Source organism: Pygocentrus nattereri, chromosome 9 (genome assembly GCF_015220715.1).
Source record: "Pygocentrus nattereri isolate fPygNat1 chromosome 9, fPygNat1.pri, whole genome shotgun sequence".
NCBI lineage: Eukaryota > Metazoa > Chordata > Actinopteri > Characiformes > Serrasalmidae > Pygocentrus > Pygocentrus nattereri.
The window spans coordinates 15,943,904-15,960,022 of record NC_051219.1 but is presented as its reverse complement, the minus strand read 5'-3'; the positions used below and the strand labels follow the sequence as shown (position 1 = coordinate 15,960,022).

The 16,119-nt window shown below is 39.6% G+C and overlaps 1 protein-coding gene across 1 annotated transcript in view; it reads right to left on the bottom strand.

Moving 5' to 3' along the window:
- Positions 1 to 16,119, bottom strand: part of hspg2 (heparan sulfate proteoglycan 2) — a 186,473-nt gene that overhangs the window by 77,394 nt on the left and 92,960 nt on the right. Inside the window, exons 22-30 of the mRNA XM_037541607.1 lie at positions 14,716 to 14,856; positions 13,921 to 14,094; positions 12,872 to 13,051; positions 12,409 to 12,527; positions 11,652 to 11,763; positions 11,269 to 11,382; positions 9,098 to 9,225; positions 7,671 to 7,757; positions 750 to 817 (exon numbers count right to left, since the gene is read on the bottom strand). Of these exons, the coding sequence (XP_037397504.1) occupies positions 750 to 817; positions 7,671 to 7,757; positions 9,098 to 9,225; positions 11,269 to 11,382; positions 11,652 to 11,763; positions 12,409 to 12,527; positions 12,872 to 13,051; positions 13,921 to 14,094; positions 14,716 to 14,856 (1,123 nt within the window). The remainder of the gene's footprint in view (positions 1 to 749; positions 818 to 7,670; positions 7,758 to 9,097; positions 9,226 to 11,268; positions 11,383 to 11,651; positions 11,764 to 12,408; positions 12,528 to 12,871; positions 13,052 to 13,920; positions 14,095 to 14,715; positions 14,857 to 16,119) is intronic.

Here is a 16,119-nt window from a genome sequence, read left to right as displayed (position 1 = left end):
GCCTTGCAACCATAATGAAAACCCTCACGTCGGAATTCATGTGTTTTTCACTGAGCGTGCACCATCATTCAGCTTTCAAATGGCTGCACCTGAAGTTAGCGCCAGTAAACAGCGCAAAAGCAACTATTTAAAATCTGAACTTTTTTGCCTTTATCTTGCCCTATTATTGAGCTGTTCAGAGCAAGTGATCATTGCGATGGAGGCGTGTTCTGACGGTTAGTTATTTTTTGCTGTTCATGATGCACGTGGTTCAATAACGTGACTTTATTGATAAGGATGTTTACTTGCAGGTTGTTTTGGACAGTTTTGTTTACATTAGTGACCGATTCAAGTCATTTACCAACACAAATTTGAAACATTAAGTTAGAAAGATCAGATCTGACCAAAAAATCTGAGCTGACCAGTGAGGAATGTAATGTAAATTTAATATAAAAATGAAACATAAAATATAAAGTGTGTCAGTTTTTGCACAGGTCCCTTTTTATTTTTAGTAATAGACTGACATACCTATACTCCAAAATAAAATATTTGTGCATTAAAATGAGCAGAAGTGTGTTCTCCGTAGAGGATGTGTTTACTTATTTTCACCTAGAAAATCAACAAAACATGGAATTTGACCAGGGGCACCTAAACGTCTACATACAACTATTGTTTATCAGGTAATTATTTTAATCCGCTCATTTCATGAACAACGTATAACCCGTTTGCACTGTGTACTCTAATCAGAGTCTGCCTCAAGCAGCACATACCGTTGATACCGTTTTCTAGAGAGCAGCTCTGTCCAAGTTCAGGATTGCCTGTGTATCCAGGGGCACATCTAGAAAAAGAATTAGCAACAGCTTAGTGAAACAAGTTTCCAAAGGGCTTGCTTACCTTATAAAACAGGTAAGAGATCACACAGACCCATGCTGAAACATGACAGAACTTGCTCTAGAACATACAGAAAGATTTACCGCTTCACTCAGCCTGTGATTAGCAAAGCATAGTCAACATCCTTATTGTACAGGACTGTTGCAGAATAAGAAACACACAACATGCATCAGATATACAGACACTGGGTTTTGGACATCTTGGTGATTGGGGCCCGACCGACATGAAAATTGTAGCTGATACTGATTTTAGGAGGCAAAAATGATCAGAACCGATGATAAGAGGCAGGTGATATAGCAAACATTATGACACTTATCACTGCAATTTTCTAATATTGAGACATTTTTACAATCCATTACACACACACACACACACACACACACACAAACACACATGCAAACAGTCACTTTTGGGCCAAAACCTTGTATATCCATTTTTGAATCCATCGTTTTTCATTTTTTGACATTATTTAAAATGGTCAGCTTTACAGTGTGTCAAAAAGTCCACAACCTCAAATGAAAGCAGACTGTGGCCTATCGTGACATAGCTTACAATTAACTGTTGTCATATCACCTGCCCCTACAAGAATAAAAGGTGAAATTACTCTATATCTTTCAGATTTCAATTTTACACCCTAATAATTTAATTATTAATTCATTAGCTAATAAAGATTGCTAGGAAATTATTCAAATTCGGTGGAGATGCAATGACCAAAAAAGTTGTGGTGAACTCTGGTACATTGCATTGCCATAACTACTACCATAAACATTCCACAGCAAATGTCATATATTGCCATGGGCAGTCAAGACAGATTATCTCCAGTAATATAACATATAACAGAATATAACTATATCATGTTACCATTACCGGTAATTGTCATGGCAGCTACCATAATGTTTGATGATATCATGGCTAACTAAAGTACACAGCAGAAATCATGTCATGACCTCAAATGTTACAGCAATTACTGTTAATAGTAACATTTGATTTAATTTCCTTTATTTTACCAGAAGTCACAGAGACCTGACCAAGATAGTCAAACAACTATTAATATATTAAAATACCACACATATGACATAAAATACAACAAAATACAACAACCTAAACTCAAAGGCATGACTATGTTATATTACTGAACAAAGTCTTGACAACTTATGACAGTACGTGATATCTGCCAATGCATACTAATGGTGTGCAGTGTTGTGTAGCAGGGTTCGATTTCCAACCATGGTTATTGAACAACCAACATATCAGTCGGGTCCTACTGGTGACATAGCAACAACTATCAATAAGTGTCTGTATTCTAGAACCTTAGCTACCACAATTTTACCAATAAATATATTGATTTAGACAAAAGAGAAAGAAAACGTCCACCTGCTCTTACAGATCTGACCCCATAGAAACAGTAAACGTGAAAGCAAAAGGGAAAAACAGCTGAACTCTACTTCACCTACTGATCACTGCAAGAGGAAGAAACAGTCCAAAAGTTTGGAGAGGACTAGCAGCGCGACAATGATTTCCACTGGAACTGTAGCCATGATTGTTCTCTTAACATGCAGAACATGACGAGCCCATCTTTCTCTCAAAAACATGTTCATTAAACTGTGGCCATTTATTCTCCACACCACTAGCCAAAGGAAAAAATGTAAGAAGAACTTAAGAGCCAAGTGAGATCTGCCTGAAATGCTCTACAGCCTAAGTGAGGAAAGACACCTTGTCCCAAAGCTTAATAAAGCCAGCCGAGAAACTTACCTGCTAGGTGTGCGCGCCATGGAAGTCCAATCTATCATTTTCAATCAAGAATCTGACACCAGTAACTGAAATGCTTTACCAGGTTTTTAAATCTTCTTCCAGTTGATTTCCTGGGTCAAGGTTTATGCACGCATATCCATACCCAAACAGCAAGTTTTAGCTTTAGCAAGTGGGTGCTTAGGTGATGAAAACATTCCCAAGACTGATTATGAAATCAAGCAGTTTCTATACTGAACAACGAAATTACAATCATCCTGAAAAGTGTCTTAGAACAGCAAATCAACTTGGTTCTGATTAATTAAACTGACACAGGACAGTTTAAGGTTTTGCCCAAAGGTTTTCTAGAATAATGTAAAAAGTGAGTGACTCACATAAAGAAACGAATCTTGTAGTGACAGGCATTAAATCTGCACTACGTAAGACTAGCGGATTTGGAGACCTCTCTGGTGGAAATGTGCAATTGCACTCAAAGTGCTGAAGAACATTTTGTTTTTCCCAGACTGGATGAATCTGCTGTTTGAAAGCTTATTTAAAAAGTATTCAAATGCATAAAGATGTATGACTTAGTCCAAAAAAACCCATAACAGTACACCAACATCATATTTTGATTCAGTAATGCTACTTCTTTCAGTTTTGACAAAAATCTTACATAGCGCTACTTTAAAAAAACACAATGAACAAAGAAAAACAATATACATAGGTAAATATAATATGTAAATTATAAACAATTAAAACACATAACAGTATAAATAGAATTTCACATCCAAACATATACAATCTACAAAAGATTATGTGTATTATACAATGTGTGTATAATACAAGGCCATTGTATAAAGATATGTACCAACTATTGGTGCCAAAGCCCAGCACTTAAAAGAAAGCTTTCATATTTTTTGCACCTCATCTTCTTACTAGATTATGAATGTGTCCATTATAAAGAGAGTCCAAGTTTGCAGGCCTAAAAGTCTCTAAGTAACTGGGATGATTTTTAGAGGAATGGCCAGCTTTCCAAGAATAATATGGAGCTCCCCATTCTGCATCTGTATTTGCCTGTTTGATGGGTTTTGGTCACCTTGGTAAATTAGTTTAAGGATGTCTAAAACATTAACCTGGGACTGGCCACTGTTGTGCTGATCTTGTTTTTGGGGGTTCAAGCATTCAGACTGCTTGGAGAGGGTAGATTTGAAAGGGACACTTGTAACAAAGGATTCTTTTTTGTGAGTCTTAGAGTGGCGGTATAAAGGACCTAAATGAGATGGAGGATCTAACTGATACATTTTGTTTGTTGTGTTTTTATTTTTGGGGTTTTTGTTAGTCTGGACTGTGTGAGGTTTTCTAATGACCAATTCTGTTGAAGACTTTTCAATAGATCCCGACTGCAGATTTGGCCGCTTTGCACGTTTTGGAGGAATTCCAGTCTTTGGTTTGCTAGGTGGCTTGAAAGATGGTTGTTTCAGGTTGTATTTCTTTATTGGGGGTGTTTTTTTATAGGCAGGAGGTTCAAGTTGAAATCTCGGCTTATTCGTTGCAGTATTTGTGCGTTTCCTGGGAATAATTTTGAGAGTGCTTTCTGGTGAAGCAAGGGTAGTTCTAGAGTCTTTCACTGGTGCCGCCTTCTTTTTATTTTGTTGTATCTGTTCAGTTGTTGATTTTGGTGTTTGGATTTTGTTTACTGCTGTCTTATGTTGCCCTTTCTGATGAGAGGTAGATTTAGTAGAAAGTTGAGACTTTGGTGCACTGTTGGGATGTGATGCTTTTGTAGGAAAGGTCTGCTGCTTCTTGGGCCTTGTTGAGGTAAAGTCAACACTCCTATCTTTGGTTGGCGATCTTGTCTTACTATGTTGTACCTTCTTACGAGAAGATTTTGACTGCCCTTTGGTTGAGTTAACATTGGTTTTACCTTGTCCATTTGACTGAGTGGTAGAGCTATTGTTAGGAACTATCGTTTTCCTCTGGTGTCTACTAGCAGGGATAGTTGGCTTAATACTGGCTTTTGCTGTGGTCCGAACTGTGACTGGAGCTGTGGCAACTACTACAGCAGTTCTACCTTCCTGAGGAGGGCGTGACATGTGATGAGTCTGCTTGATTTTGTATAGTTCTTGAGCAAGTACAGTTAAGCCATCAATCAGGATCTCCAATCTGCCCTCAAGACGACTCAACCTGGCCTCCGTGTCAGTGTAGTTCATGGCCAGTTGCTCGACTTGATGCCTCTTGACATTTACAGGCACTATTCTAGTCAGATTGTTCAGCTGCAAGCTAAGGCGGCTCTGTTGGCTTCTCATGTTCTGCAAGTTCTCCTTCACGTCCAGTGTGTTGCTCTCCAGCATGCTCAGCCGCCGGTTGAAGTGGTTCATGTGCCTACGGAGCAGGGACTGATGCATCTGCTGTCGAGCTTTGGGGACAGGGGTATTTAGGAAAGGCCAACGAGTCCTGCTATGACTTACATTGACCTTAACCTTGTGAACTGAAGGAGTACTTCGCTGTCTCGAAAGAAGTCTATGGGAGGTTGTCAACAACACATTTCTTGTGGAAATGTTTAAGCGTGCAGTGGTCAATGAGAGGATATCTTTTCTCTGGTCAAGATCCCCATGTCCGCTCCCATCTTGTGTTTCCTCAGTGCCCACAGAAACATCTTTACTGCATTCTGCAGGAAGGAATCCGTTCAGCTGTTCTTCTAGATAGAAGTCTTCACAACTGTCAGTTGTCTGTTTTCTTTATTTGAAATGTCAAGAGCCATGATGAGAGATGGTAACTTGGAACCAGGTTTCACATACAAGTCACTTTTTCCCAAAAACACAAAAGCAGGTGGCAAAGATTCACAAAGAAGGCATTCAAAATGTCACCACTTCGTTTATGCCAGAGAAATGACATATTTGAACATGACAGGCATAAACGATAACCTCACAACCCCTTAGATGTCTGAACACTTAACCAAAGAGAAGAGCTTTAGAACAGAACATGACAGGCTACAGCATAAAGCAACATCTAATGCCAAGTGCACACGACACAATTTTTAGCCCAAATTTTCCTGTCTCAGACAAATTTTTGGGATATGTGACAAATGCCTCCAGTGTGAAAGGAAACTCTAGGTGGCCAAATCTCGACAAAGGACATGTTGCATCCTGTGTGAACACAGGACAGAGGGGAGGATAGAAGACATCCTGTAAAAGCACAAACCTTGTTTACTATGCAGGCCATAAATTATCATGTCTGGTTCAACTGGTGGTGGAGATATTGCCAAACGGGTGCATAAAGTTGCTCTGACTCTGTTTTGGCAAAGGCACCATGATGGGTACATAGTGTGCTCATTTTCTGCCTTGAGCGTAGCTAAGGGGGGAGCCTGGGGGGCCTATGACCTCTCACTTGGAAGCCAGCATGATGCACAGAAACACTTGACTGTTTCTGCAGATTGTGGGAACTAAGCTGAACTGTGCTAGTTTCTAGTGTAGCCTAACTAGCTTGCTTGGTTAGTAGTCAAGTTGATCGAGGTAACAAAAATATAGTTCAGTTAAAAAAGAAATAAATAAAAATAAAATAAATAAATAAAATTCAATGAGAAACTAAAACTTCAAATGATGCACACCTGGACATCATGTTAAGAACAGCCATTTGGTCCTTTCAACAAAAATTAAACCATTTTGGGAGCCACAATATTTTATGAGCATTTTACCATCTTGGCTATAAATATGTGTCAGTATGTGCTAACGTACTAATGCTTTAAAAAAAAAATAAAAAAAAAAATCAATGAAAACTTACTTTACTTTGCTTTAAGCTTATCTCTGCTACAATCACTTTTCATGTATTTCTGGTAGGAAAATGACAGAAAAACAAGAATAGTTTCTTGTCAAATGTCTCTCACTGTCAGATTTTTTTATGAAGGTGCACCAACCTTCAGAGTTTAAGGTTGAATTAGCAGATATAGGCTACATTAACTCCAGCATTTATGTCCATTTAGTTTTAAAACTGTCTCGCCGAGCCCTGGCCTAGACTCTCAATGACAAGCCAATATCTGCCATGGTATGCTGTCAGCTAGTTAATTAAAATGCAAGATCAGCAATTGTATGCAGGGTTTAAATTCTCCTTGCTGCTTATGGTAGCTGCAATGCAATAAGGTCAGTTGATGCTTGCCATACTCCCTATAGTGATGTCTCTGGGACATAATGCTTCTTAGCTGTTCCCATGCCATGCTGAAACCAGGCCCCCCTTAAATGAAATTCTGGCTATGTTACTGGTTTTCCTAAGACAACAGAATTTTAGAATCAGGCACTTCATGTTATAGACTGTGTGATTTGCTAGACACTTTGGTTCCTGATCTCAAATTGTGCGCACCACTTTGACCAAAAATAAATATATAAACAAAGTGTAAGCAGTTCTGGGCTCTTAAAATTCATGTAGTGTCCACTTGGCCTAAAAGAGCTCTAAGCAGTGCTAAAGCAAACAGCAAAGCAATGTGAGACAAAGGGTATCCTTAGGGAAAAATAAGCCAGAGAAGTGATATTTAGCTGAATAATTGTGAAATATATATATATATATACAATGTTGTGTAACTCATATTTGACCAGTGGCCACATTAGCTGCTATAGCAGACACGGAAGCCACTACACTGTGACAAAGTTAATTTACATAAATAGACTCAAAAATGCCTCGGTCACTTTCATGAAAAGCCCTGGGAACAAGTCCTCACACTTATGATGCAAAGCTTATGCTGTGACCACAAAATCACTAGTTCCTAGGAGGTCTATACATGACCGCTTTAAGCACCAAAGCTACTGCTGTAGCTAATCCCCACACAAAGACATTCTTTGCTGACAAACACAACAGTATGGGTGGCATTAATTCGAGCTTGGCTTCTCCCATACAGCTCTAAGGACACCATTCAATCATGACTGGGGTGAAAAAGAGAGATGTAACAGGCCAACATGCTATGGCACTTCAGAGGGGAACCACAATCCCCTCTATCCAGAGCCTAGCCAGTGCACCATCCCCAGATAACTTGAGGGAAAGAGAAATCCTCTTTACTGCAGCATAACAAAGAGCAGATAGCTTACCTCTCGCAGCGCCTTCCAGTATAACCCGGGGGACAGTTATTACAAGTGGGCTGTCCGTCTGTGTCCAAGTAGCAAGATTTAGCCCCACTGTAAATGGGAAATGATTTACATGAATCTTAGAAAGAGCAACATCTGATGCACTAAATGGTCCTGCAAATAATATGTACACTTCTATGAAATGTTTGAGGGCACAGATTTTTATTCTGAGCGAAGCAATTTTACTTGTAACTATTTGTGACAATAAGACAGAACTACTAATGCCTTACCCCATGCATTTTATTCCCTTGTTTTGGTGCCCTCATCCAAACCTTTCCAGTCTTTAAAACACTTTTGTGTTTCAATGTGTGTTTGGAAATGAAAACCTTTTTTTGGTTCATTTTAATTAAAACATTCAAAAGAGGGCAAGGTGTCCTGAATCTTTTAACAAGCCTTGTGTATTGTGTATTGAATTTGTTCCCGAAAAACAAAGAGGGCCAATCTGGTCATCTTTACTGACGTACAAACAACTCCGCATCTGATTCATGAAACGTTTGTATGATGTGTAAACAAGCTGAGATTTGAGCACAAATGATGAATCAGCTTCAGTGCATGAAATCAAGTGCCAAGACTATCAGAACTTCATTTATATAATTTACACTAAACATGCCCTAATTCATGCAGCAGTTTTGATCTGGAAACGACAACATTCAACAGCTCATGAGCCAATGGCTGTGCTTGATGGTGGAGAGGTTGAGCAGTGAGTGCACTGCCTCCCCTACTGACCTCACTTTATAGTGTGATGAGGACTGGAAAGAACAAATTGTGAAATAAATGTAAGTGTGTCCTGTGATTATTGTCCTAAAATAACAGGTTTCAGTATTATTGCAATGTATGAGATGACAGTATTATTGCAGTGTATGAGATGCTCTTGCACTAGCTACGTTTCATTATTTATTTATTTTTTTTATCGTGTCAGTGGTATAAAACATGAGCACAGTGTAACAAATAGAATATGGAATAGTTGCAACATTTGTTTACACGATTGTGCATGGAAAATAAGCAACAAATCGATTTATTTACTGATTTACCATGTGCACAAATTAGCATTATTGATATTCTCTATTTTTTTCCTTATTGTTGGTATTATATATGGCATTGATAATAGTTTTGGGTGGTCAAAAATGAATCAAGCATTTTTTTTAGGTCGTTAAACAATTAAGCTCAAATTTACACTCCTGGCAGATATGAATATATGACTTTAATATATGAGTGGACATTAAGGATTAAATTAATAACAAAACCATCACAGAAATTTGCGTGTACTCATTTCACGATAAGACTTGACCTTACTCGACTTTGATGTATAAGAACTGTTGTCCAGAGGAGTGAAGCAAATAAGCATGGCTCTTGGACAGGCAGGTGTGCCTCCATTGCCAGGTAGAACTCACTTGTTTCCAGGGGCAGGACCACGGCATGGACACGGTCTGCAGGCATGGATACCGCCAGTTACTGGGTTGCCAAAGAAACCAGGGACACAGCTCTCGCATCGAGGCCCAGCTGTGTTGTGCAGGCATTGCTATGATGAAAAGAGGAGAGTGATTAATGCTTTTTGCATCATCAGCATCTTGTTAAACTTTTCATGCTGGATTGTGGCAAAATCTGCTACAAACAAGGCACAACCCCCCTTTAAAGACTAGCACCCAGATTTATCAAGTCAACTAACTTGCAAGAGGTTTTTAATTTTTACCACATGCAGACACACATCTACATTCTTAACTCAAGTTTTTTGGGGGGCACTTTTCAGTTATTCTAACTGACATTACATCATGGGCTAAACAATAGGCATGATGTTCATCACACAATGGTAACAAGCGCACCATCACCCTCTATGTTCATATATACACTATAGTGCCAGAAGTATGTGGACACCTGACCATCACACCTACACGTACCAGCCACTTTATTAGGTACACCTATTCAATTGCTTGTTAACACAAACGGCTAATCAGCCAATCACATGGCCGCAACTCCATGCATTTAGGCATGTAGAGGTGGTGAAGACAACTTGCTCAAGTGCAAACCGAGCATAAGAATGGGGAAGAAAGGGGATTTAAGTGACTTTGAACGTGGCGTGGTTGTTGGTGCCAGACGGGATCTACTGGGATTTTCACGCACAACCATCTCTAGGGTCTACAGAGAACGGTCCGAAAAAGAGAAAATATCCAGTGAGTGGCAGTTGTGTGGACAAAAATGCCTTGTTGATGTGAGAGGTCAGAGGAGAATGGGCAGACTGGTTCCAGATGACAGAAAGGCAACAGTAACTCAAATAACCAACCAAAATCTCTGAGGAACGTTTCCAACACCTTGTTGAAAGTATGCCACAAAAAATTAAGGCAGTTCTGAGGGCAAAAGGGGGTCCAGCCTTTTACAAGGTGTACCGAATAAAGTGGCCGGTGAGTGTATATGTGCTTGCTGGACATCACTTCCTAAAATATTGGGAATTAATACAGAGTGGAGACTATAAAAGCCTCCACTCTTCTGGCAAGGTTTTCCCACAGATTTGAGTGTGTGTGTGAGAATTTCTGCCCATTCGGTCAAAAGAGCATTTGATAGGTCAGAAACTGATAAGAAGGTCTGGATGACAATCATCATTCAAGTTCATCCCAAAGGTGTTCAGTGGTGTTGAGGTCAGGGCTCTCTGCACCAGCCACTGGAGTTTCTCCACACCAAACTCATCAAACCATGTCTTTATGGACCTTGCTTTGTGCACAGGAGCTTAGTCATGCCGGAACATGAAAGGGCCTTTCCCAGACTGTTGCCAATAAGTTGAAATATATGCTATAGCATTAACATCACCCTTAATAAAATTAAAGGGTCTAGCCCAAACCCCAACAAACAACCCCAGACCATTATCCTTCCTCTACTAATCTTTGCTATTGGCACTGTGCATTATGGTAGGTAGCGTTCTCTCGCACAACACATCAATCATACACGTTTCCACCGCTCCAGAGTCCAGCGGCTGAGTGCTCTGCACCACCCCAGCTGACATCTGCCGTTGCACATAATGATCTTAGGTTTGTGTGCATCTGCTCGGCCATTAAAAATCCATTTCATAAAGATTCAGATGCTCAGTTCTTCTGCTGATGTTTTCAGCGGCAGTTTGGAACTCTGTAGTAAGTGATGCAACAGAAGTTTTATGCGCAACACACTTCAGCACTCATTGGCCATGCCCTGTGAGTTTGTCTGGTCTACGGCTTCATGGCTGAGCTGTTGTTGCTCCAAGATTCTTCTATTTCACCATGTTTGAGCTCTTCACTACAACCCATTCTACTGGCAATGGAGATTACATGGCTATATGTTTAATTTTATTCTGTTAGATCTGTTAACAAGGGGTGTGGCTGAAATACCTGAATTCAAATTTGAGATGTGTCCCCATACTTTAAGCTGTATGGTATAAGTCTCATATTGTATATTCCCACCCAGATTTAGCCCAAAATGTCTTATAGCTATCCCCAGACATTGTTGTTACAAGATCATGTCTGGTCCTGCAAGTCTAGGTTTTAATAGGACCACAGTGCACAGCTGTGTGTGTGTGTGTGTTAAGCGAATGTTTGCTCACCAGGCACGCTCCTGTCTCTGAGTCACAGCTGCTGGCATGCCCGTGGCACTCACACTTCTCACAGGTGCCAAGGTAAAGGCCAGATCCGGTGCGTGTGTAACCAACATCACACTCCTGCAAACAAAGGATTAGACAGAGTTCACATGACGGCACACAATATGAAGAGAGTCTGATAACTTCTGTTTACTTGAACAGCAAAAGGATTCAGCACTTAGAGATGCTAGGAACCTTCACCCAAATGACAAAACAGAAGAAAACATGAATTGCGTATTTATACTGAAGCCTGAGACTTCGTCTCGCCAGGTGTGTCGCAGCACGAGGCCGGTTTAATGACTCAGGCCAATGCATATTTAAACATTTTAAATTTAGACTGAGCAACATACCTGGCAAGAAGGTCCTCTGTAGCCTGGAGGGCAGGCGCACTCCTCTACTTCCAGGGCCCTTTCGTTTCCTGTGGAGTGGGGCACTGCAATGTCCATCTGGATGTCAGCAACGCTACATAAACACAGAACCAGGAATGACCATCCAGACTCAACAGAAGCATCAATTAATCATTCTGCAGAAAATCTAATCCACATCTTATTTAATTTTACTCTTCTTACAGATTACCAGCCAAGGCGTCTAGTTTGCTCCTTTAATTTTGCACTAGAGCTGCAAAGCTAAAACAGCATATTGGTAATAGAAACGTACTCCCCACCAATACAGGGTTCTACACAGTAAGCAAAGATATTCCGAACATTATGATGCAAAATGGTTCATTGTAGAGAGTGGTGGTGAGCAAAACTGTCACAATGTCTAAGACACAAAGCCATTTTATTTACTATCCAAAACCACCAGTGAACCTGCACATATTATGAGTTTTATATATAATCATAATGTTAAAAACTGAGCAAATCAGTATTATTATCCACCTTATAACATCCTATATGTACCTCTAAACCCCAAATATATTTAAAAAATAAGGCCATTTTAGGCGAAAACCCATTCAAAATTGAACCCATTCAAAATATTCATAACCTTTTTGTTCAGAACTTTCTGTGAGGGAGCTTTTAGGAGCAGACGTCTGGTTGTTCGCTACATTAGCCTTGTAGCTCTAAAACCAAACAGTTTATAACTATGCAAAGGACACAACAGAGGTACCTGCTCTCAGCCATACTGTCTGCATAAGTGGCTCTGATCATGAAAACATTGACGTCAGCCAGGGCCATCAGCAGGTGCTCTCTGGTGCAGGGCTGTCCATCAGCCCTCCTCCATGCAGACTGATTGAGATTACAAACAAAAACAGGCAATTAGCTAAAAGTTATCAAAGACAAGCAATGCTAAAACTTTACACTAATCAACTGCATATTTTTATCATGTTCATATGTTTTATCATATCATCTAATAGAACAGCACTACTACCATGTTCTCATTAAGACAATAAATCCCATAAACTGCTGTATACAGTCGTTCACCTTAATATTATTTAGTAACTACTATGAATGAATATACTACATAGTTATGAGAAATAAGTTCAAGTGTTGGCCTTTATATATTCATACATTTCAAAAAGTCTACACACACACTAAAAACGAACGACAGTACTCATGTAATGTTAACACACCTCTCTGAAGGGCACGGTGATGGTGGCAGGGACTCGGGGGAGTGGCTTGGTCTGTGAGGAGTGCTCCAGGAAGATGCCGTTGCCTTGAAGAATCACGTCCGGCTGTCCGTCGATCACCAGAGAGTGAGAACGATGCTCAAAGCGCACTTTGTAGCGCAGCTCTCCTCCATATGCGGTCACCTGCACACAGCAGCAACACATTTTCAAAACAGCTCAGCAGAATTTACTAAAAGACTAACGCCAGTGAGGGTGTCCCATCTTCTAAGAACTGCATTCAAAAAAATTATATATATATATATATATATATATATATATATATATATATATATATATATATACACATACACATACACACACTGTAATTAACATATGACCAGTACAGTAATGACTCCTGTTAGGCTTACAGGCTTCCTGATCTGATTGGCTTTCAAACAGTGACTCGTTAGGTATGTACTAGTATTTAACAGAGAATAAGGAGTTATTTCGACTTTGTTTTGAAACATGCTCATTTTCGGTTGGTGGAATGAACTGAACTTCATGCTGAGTACCTATGGATAGAACACTGTAAAATCTCTTTAGTTTCACTCAGCAAACCCTAGTCTCTTAGCTATGTGCAGTGCATCAAAGGCTGTGACATTTCTGCAACACAGCCTACACAAATACAGTTTGAACATCCCAAACCAATAATACATTAAAATGTGCCATTACTTTACGCCTCATGGAACTCACTCATGTTTAGCAGGCTATAAATTCTCCATAAGGGGGCGCCATTAGCAGTCCAACAGCTTTTTATTCTTTTCATTTTCAAGAGCAGTGCTTCGCATCAGGGACGTGTGTCCTTGCTCAGCCTTACATTGCACAAAATGCTCCTGCACTTCTGTTTTAAGCAGCATTTGACATATTTTATTTCTGCACAATACAGAATGGTACCTTTTGTAATTTTGTTTAATATCCTACAGCTTTATCAAACACTGTATTTTTGCATTTTACGTCCATACTATGCAGGCCTACTTCACAGCTGCTACTTATCAGAATCCAAACAGACTCACTTTGTCTCCTCGGAAGCTCTCAGGTAGGACCCAGTAGTAGATGTCGCTCGGGATGCTGTTGAAGGAGCGGAAGACAATTTCTGTGCTTCCTTTCTGGCCAATGCCCTCAGTGATGGTGCGCGTGTTGGCTCCATTGGAAAGAGAAAACAGCTGGCCATTGACGCCACCTCGTACCTGTAGACATGTTCAAAACAGATGTATTTATGCACTGCTAAGGCTAAGACTTAGGTTCAGTCTTTGATTTTGGCCATATTCTAATGGCCTTCACACTGTACCATTTCTGAGAAATTGATACAATACTGAACTGAACTCAGGCTGCGTTACATAGCAACACTTTGACAAAATTTAATTTACTTTAAACCAATCATCCTAAATGTAATCCATCAAAACCAAGATCTATTTGATGTCTGAAGTATTTGTTCTGAACCAACAAGGCTAATGTAGCATTTCCATTGTGCAAAAATGGACAAAAACTGCTTTTATCTATGCAACATGCTTGTGTACTTTTACTGATGACTTTGTCACACAGTGTCAGAAACCAGACAAGTCTATCTATTTACTTTAAAACTCAGTGTGGTTGCTAAACGTCAGTGATAAATGGTGGTAATACATTCCTTTACTTACTAGCTACGTTAGCCTACATGTCTTGGCTGATCAACTACAGCCAAATGGCATCATTTTTATTTTTTCCTACAAACTATTACTTTAAATTGTACCAATAAGCTGTATAAACCACGAATTCCTGCCCTACAGTATGTCACTGATCTGAAGCTCTGCAGGTGTAAGGTGGTTAACCTGGTCTCTGGTCCAGGTAGAGCTGGCACACCGTTTGGTGACCCCCATGCAGAAGCACTGCAGACAGCCATCTGGATTGCCAGCGGTCAGGTGGAAGGAGCCTGGCTTACACTCATCACACAAACCTCCAGCCACGTTAGCCTACACAGCAAAAATTCAGCAATAAAAAAAAAAAAACAATTAAAAATGATATTAGAGCTCAGAATGAGAATCTTTATTCATCAAGTACAGATATAATTATTTTCTGTGTTGAAAAACAGGGCTGGTTCGAAAAGCAATTTACGTGATTTGGAATGCTCACTGATATTTCTGAATGAGTAATAACTCTTAAAAGCAATGACGTTTTAAGTGTTTTTAGTCATCTGTCTGTTGTACCAGATAGGATTCCATTTTAATCAACGTTATCACACTGTTTGTGTTAGACACAAGCCATTCCGACCCACCACCTATTTTTCCCCACTTGCGTATGTTAACTCCAGTCTAATAACATGCTACCTCTACGTCTAACATTCAAAACTATGTTTAAAATAATATTTTACTGAGATATGATGACTTTGTTGGTATTCTAGATTCAGAGCAGCTCTTGCGCTGCACTAACAATGTGTGAAGGAGATAATGGTAAAAAACTTGATAGCCATTTTATCACAATAAGCTGATCTGCTGTCAAGCCTAAAACTTTAACACTGTTTAATTAGAAAAGAAAAGGAGCCACTATTCACCTGAAGGGGTTACCTGACAGAGCTGAGTCAGAGACAGTATGGTTTGGACACAGGGTGGTGAGAGCTTCACTTACGCCAAGTTTGCCTGATGTTGATGTGTCGATACTTGGCTTAAGATCTCTACATTAACACTATTAAATGGCCCATATCGTACACTTTCATTTTCAACTAAAGTCAGCTTATGGCATGTGTGTGGCTTTATGCCAAAGACGGTCATAATTCCTTTTTACATTATCATGGGTCTGGGTAGGGAATAGCATGTTCAGACAAACTTTGACGATGTTACACACACTGCTTCAAACTCCTTTTCTTCAAAAACCAAGAGACATTTAGTATTCCATGATACCGGCCCTTTAAGATGATTCATAAAAACACATTGTACCTCAGTGGTATAAGAGCCTCTTATCACAAATTTTGCACTGAGCACTTTTTATCAAGTTAGGATCATTTTAAAAGCTCTCCCATGTAATTTCGCTCTAAGACATCTTTGTTCTTTTAGCTTCAACAGCTATGTGGAAAGGAGTGCAGTTTGTGTGATGATGCATTTAACCAAGCCTGTTATAATTCATGCATTCCTAACATTTTCCACATATTAACAGTCCGTTCTATCTAACGGACTCTGCTGATTAAATTTATATTAGGCTACAAACTTGAATGCTTAAAAAAAGTATTCAGAATGTTAAAC